At 46.5% G+C, this 5,583-nt stretch overlaps 1 protein-coding gene across 1 annotated transcript; it reads left to right on the forward strand.

Annotated features, from left to right (window-relative positions):
• Positions 1–1,259: 1,259 nt before the first annotated feature.
• DUSP12 (dual specificity phosphatase 12) lies at positions 1,260–5,502 on the forward strand. Its single transcript, XM_090150006.1, has 6 exons — positions 1,260–1,574; positions 1,660–1,773; positions 1,847–1,965; positions 3,110–3,206; positions 3,875–4,061; positions 4,627–5,502. Exons 1-6 carry the CDS (start codon positions 1,324–1,326, stop codon positions 4,786–4,788), a joined length of 930 nt encoding a protein of 309 aa, XP_090006132.1. The 5' UTR covers positions 1,260–1,323; the 3' UTR covers positions 4,789–5,502.
• Positions 5,503–5,583: the final 81 nt, after the last annotated feature.

Raw genomic sequence — 5,583 nt, forward strand, 5'->3', positions numbered from 1 at the left:
AGGCACCTAGAAAAATAGGCACCTCCAGTGCTTTGGAACTTCAGCCCTAAGTAAGTAAGTGCAGAACCTCAAAAAAATAGTAAAATATTTGAAAAAGATATGCCATCCCCTGTCAGTTCCAAAAAGAAACTGCAACATGCTAGGTTTAGGTCTACGCCTATCAAGCTGCACTCATCCAAAATCATAAACAGCACCACATTAACTACCAGGAAAAGAAAATTGACTCTACCCTCATCTGAAACCAGGACAAGGAGTAAAAGCGAGTGCTGTGCCTCTTTTCACTACTCGACAGATCTGAACCTCATGACAGGCAAAAAAAGTGGCTGCACCAAGATCGCCCCATAAACTTCCATGTCATCAGTTGTAACAAATCTTGGAATAAAGGGAGATTATGGGAAGACGTTACCTCTGTCTACACTGGATTGGATTTCGGTTATGAATGCAAGTTATAGCCTGGCTATAAGTAAGAGACTGGAATAGAAATCTGGAGTTAGTTACAATTCCTCTTTTGCAGTTCAAATTCCACTTGTTGCGTGACAGCCAGCATAAAACAGAGTTGTGAGACAGGTTTCACATTGGGCCAGGCATTTGATTTTAAGAGGCAAGAGGTTCTTCAGATGTTTCACACAAGGCCTGTAAGGAATTATTTGGTCTGGATTTGGTTTTACCTTACAGCTAGAAGCATTGCCAGTCTGGCAATTTTATAATAAAAAGTTTCCCAGAAATATAAAACCTGCGACATTAAAAATGTGCTTACAGTTTGAATCCTAAATGAGAAGCCTCAATTTGGAAAGAGTTAAAGCCTAGCAGTGTTTGCTTTATTCTGCAAGTCAACCTCAGTGTCACTTATGTAGATGCAGTCATGTAGCAGATCTTACAAGCAAGCTGATTTAACCTGCCAGCAGATTTTTCTTGTGGCTCAGCTCAGATGAAGAAAGAACCCTGCTTGTTGTGAGCAGCTGGGAATCTCACAGTGAACCAAGGGTCCTCGCAGCCCTGCTTTAATCTCCAAGAAGGTGATTCACACACTGGTGCCAGAGGCTTCCCAGATAAACACCCCGTCAGGCTTCCTTTCCTCACCACGCTACTTTGAGGTGCAAGGATAGCAGAAATCTTGAGAAAAAGCGTAGGTGCTGGATCTTCCTGCAGCGACTGATCTCACTTCTACCTCAAACCCCCCCTCGGGCCGCGGCTGCTCCAGCCTGCCACCGTTGGCTGCCACACCGCCAGCCCGCGTTGAGGGTCCGCCATCTTGGGACCGGCGACGGCCGCCGGAAGCCGCCATCTTGTGGGCGGGGCCGCGACCGGCGTCGGGGTGGCGGAATGGTGCCGGTGCTGCCGGGGCTTTACGTGGGCGGCGCGGAGTCGTGCTCGTCCTCGAAGGCGCTGGCGGCGGCGGGGGTGATGGCGGTGCTGACGGTGGACGCGGAGGAGCCGCCTCCGGTGCCGGGTGTGCAGGCCTTGTACATTCGGGCGCTGGACGAGCCCGGCGCCGACCTTCTGAGCCGCCTGGACGAGTGCGCTGCCTTCATCGGCGCGGCGCGGGCGGGCGGCGGGGCCGTCCTCGTGCGGTGGTGAGGGCCGGGGTTGGTGGTGCGGCGGGGCCGGCCGCCTCGGGGCTGCTCTGAGCCCTCGCCTCGTCTCGCCTTTCGCCTGCAGCCAGGCCGGAGTGAGCCGCAGCGTGGCCGTGGTAACCGCGTACCTGATGAAGAGCCAGGGGCTCGGCTGGGAGGAAGCCTACGCCGCCGTCAGGGCCGCCAAACCTGACGCAGAGTGAGTGCTCGTCCCCCCGGCACCCCGGCCGGACGGGCCTGGTCTCAGCCTGCTCTCCTCTCCCGCACCGCAGGGTGAACCCCGGCTTCCAGAGGCAGCTGAAGCTCTACGAGGCCATGGGCTGTGCCGTGGACAGCAGCAGCGCCCTGTACAAGCAGCATCGCTTGCAGGTGCTCACGGAGAGGTTCTCCGGTGAGTGGGGCAGCCTTGGGGCCGGGGATGCCTTGCCCAAAAGCCACACCGTGTCACTGAACCCTGAGCTTGGGATGAGTCAGGTTGCCCAAAGAGGTGGTGGATGCGCTGTCCTTGGAGATGTTCAAGGTCAGGCTGGAGTGGCGCTGGGCAACATGATCAAGCTGTAGATGACCCTGTGCACTGTCAGGGGGTAAGACTGGATGACCTTCAAAGGTCCCTTCCAACTCAAATGATTCTGAGAGTCCTGCTGCTGGCTCCTGTGCAGGGTACTGAGTGCTCATGTGTGGCTGTGCCCGTGGCAGCAATGCAGTCTGCTTTATGCTGCATTAGACAGCACCAGGCACCCACTTTCTGACGTGCAGTTGCTTTAAATTATGACAGTTACCAGTCTTAAGTCATATGCCATGATCTGTGACCTCTGACCCCTGCTGCTGTGGCTTGTAGCTGTATTTAAGTGGTTGTGGATCAAGGTAAATCCCTTATGTGCTGCGTGAGGATAGCATGGGACTATAGCAGTGAGCTGTGGTTCAGAGATTGTTAAAACAAAAACGAACGACAACACAGAAGACTCACTGCAGAGCTTATTTGCTGTATCTCTGTACAGACAGCAAACTGGTGAATGTCCTTCTGTAGTCAAATATCTCAGGTGGGACGAGCATGATGTATCTATTCTTAAATGCAGAGAAGCATGTCAGAGGGATGCCATCATACAGAGCTTGCTGTTGCTGACTTGGATTGCTACCCTCAAAGCACCTGAGTCTTGAATTGGCCAGACAAATGTTCACATCTCCAATAGCTCATTAGTTGAGGATAACAGGGTCTTTGAGGCATATCTAAGAAACAAATCTGTGACTGTCTTTTTCTGTCAAGATGCAGAAGTAATGGTCAGATTGCTGTTTCTACTGTGTTAAATGAATCCCTATTTTATGTGTGGTGGGATGAATCTGTTTTGCTTTGAACTCGCCTAATGGAATGGGTGAGGTCTTTCATCTATTTTTTTGGATTTATTTTGCCAAAGCAAAAAAGATGAATAAGGTGACTTCTGCATATGGTGACCAGGGCAGAATACTGTCTTCTCTCACTGGAATGTATTGGTGTCTTTATCAGTCTGACTCACAACTCAGTGCTGTCCCCTCTGCAGAACTTCAAGACTTACCACAAGAAGTCTTTGCTGTTGATCCAACCAATGCACATCAGAGTCCAAACACAGAAGTTCTCTATAGATGCAGGAAATGCAGGTACTGAACCTTTCGTATTTCCCACAAAATGTCATTTTGAAATGATCTTGAAAGGAAAATAGCCTGCGTAAATCAGAGGCCATGTTGTCATTTTTGGAAGAGGGATAAGATCTTGTGTAAGTTTCCATACTGTGTGTGCCACAGAAATTAAACACATAATGGAATACAAACCTTGAAGTTGTGCAGCACTTGTGCACCCTAACTTGCCACATTATGCAGAAAGGTGTAATTCTGCTTGACTGTAAAGCTGCTTGATCTGCAGTCATATATTCTAGTTTGTTTTTGAGAATTGCTTTCTCCAGGGGAAAAAAGAACAGACCCAATTTTAATTATTTTTATACTAAAATACAGGTAAAAGATCCTGTTGCTCCTTATGCATAGATATTTGATATTGATTATATGTAGATATTGAGCTTAAAGTTTCACTAGTAGGGAATTGTTTAAACACAGATCTATGTAAGAAACAGTATACAGTGGTGGAGCGGAGCCCAAGACTACACAAACTGTAAGGTTTGTTAAGATGCAGCCCTAAATGGAGTCAGTGCCTGCCTATGAAAAGATACGCTATCTATGTAGCTATTGTCAACAGGTCCTTGTTCCTGTGCTCTCTAAGCTTCACTGTTAAAAAAAGTGTTTCACCTTTTTTCCCCCTCTGTCATGGAGAACAGGCGCGCTTTGTTCCGTAGTTCCAGCATTTTGTCCCACATGGAAGGAAGTGGAGCAACAGCCTTTGCTCACAAGAGAATAAAGGAGTCTGTGCATCTTCGTGGCAGTGGCCCTGATAAGTGCACCTCTTACTTCATTGAGCCTGTGCAGTGGATGGAGCCAGCACTGCTAGGAGTAACGGAAGGACAGGTGAATGCATTTTTGGGATATTTTAGCCAAGGTAAAACAAGCTGTTGCTGTTCCTTGATGCAAAGGCCCCCCATGTAACATCCTAGGTCTCCCAGTCTCTCCTGCATAAGTTTTGCAGCTTATGAACAGATTCTCAAATGTTAGAATATCCCTGTATAAGGAAATGAGCTGGTGATCTTGCTGGATTTAGTATGCTAGCAAGGATGTTTGACAGGTTTTTTTTTGGTGTGTGTTTTTAGTATAATAATTTGTGAGACATATAAAACCTGTCGTGGTCTTAACTGATGTCTGAGATTGGCAAGTGTCCTGGAACCACACCAGGTCCGAGCAGCTGCATTTCCACGCCTTCCCTTCTGCCAGCACAGCTGCCTATAACACACAAGGGCATGGCAAGCTCCAGCCATGTCTATATAGCTATTGTTGGGTTTTTTTGGACTGTTTTTCAGACTGTTTAACTTCTGTGAAATGATACAAGAGCTGGCTTTAGTGCAGGTTGCCATAACTTAACGTACCATAGAATACATTTGCATGCATCTTACAATGGGATCATTTGTTTTTCTTGCAGCTTTTGTGTCCCAAATGCACATCTAAGCTGGGTTCCTTTAGCTGGTGGGGTGAGCAGTGTTCTTGCGGCCACTGGGTGACACCTGCCTTCCAGATACACAAAAGTCGAGTGGATGAAGCGAGAACTCTGTCAGTTGGTAACTTCCACACTACCAAAACCTGAACTCCTTGCCTTTTTCAATGGATCTCTAAATGACCATAGAGAAATCCCAAGTACTGTGGGTTTGCCAGGACAGAGCTTGAGACTTCCATCCCTTTGTAAGCAGAAGAATTACTTGAGCGCCTGATCTATTTCTGCTTTCAGTATATCTAAAACACAGGATTATACATTCATATATATATATATATATATATATATATATATATGCACATTTACATATAAAATAAATGCATGTATATAAGGATAGTAAAGCATGTCCAAAGATGTGTTAAGCAGTGGTCAAAGATGTACAAAAATGCCTGAACATGATGTTTATAGCAACAGACTGAATAAAAATGTTATTTACAAATTCTAATCCTTATCTAAAAAAAAAATGCTATCATGTTAGTTTTAGGTTGTGGACAACAGTACTATTTGTCTTCTGCTACAGAAGTTCATCTGGTATACAGGGAAGGGAAAGATTGTAAGGCTCAGTGAAGCAACATAACACAGCACCGTTACCATTGTTGGATTAGCACTGAAAAGCAAGATGCATTTATACTTTTCTTACGCTAAAGTTCCAAAAATCTATCCCAAGAGCATATCCTACAGTGTAATTCTTCATGTAATGCCTGAGGAGATTATGTAAGCTGTACTGAAATGGAGGACCTGAGGTGAAGTACCCTGCTAAGTTGTCCATCCCAGTTTAAAGAGATCCCAAAATGATGAATTAAGATTTCAAGCTTTGCTCATGGTGGTCAGTGTATGGCACTGTAGCACACAGTTTTGGTTTGACATCAGAAAAGAGGACAGGTAAGA

The sequence above is a fragment of the Phasianus colchicus genome, chromosome 1, assembly GCF_987193195.1.
Source record: "Phasianus colchicus chromosome 1, bPhaCol1.hap1.1, whole genome shotgun sequence".
NCBI lineage: Eukaryota > Metazoa > Chordata > Aves > Galliformes > Phasianidae > Phasianus > Phasianus colchicus.

Excerpts from the sequence above, each read along its gene's own strand:
- DUSP12 (XM_090150006.1), top strand. The coding sequence starts at position 1,324 with ATGGTGCCGGTGCTGCCGGGGCTTTACGTGGGCGGCGCGGAGTCGTGC. Across the intron at positions 1,774-1,846 it reads GCCGCCAAACCTGACGCAGA|GGTGAACCCCGGCTTCCAGA; the intron begins GTGAGTGCTCGT and ends CCCGCACCGCAG. Across the intron at positions 4,062-4,626 it reads TAGGAGTAACGGAAGGACAG|CTTTTGTGTCCCAAATGCAC; the intron begins GTGAATGCATTT and ends TTTTTCTTGCAG.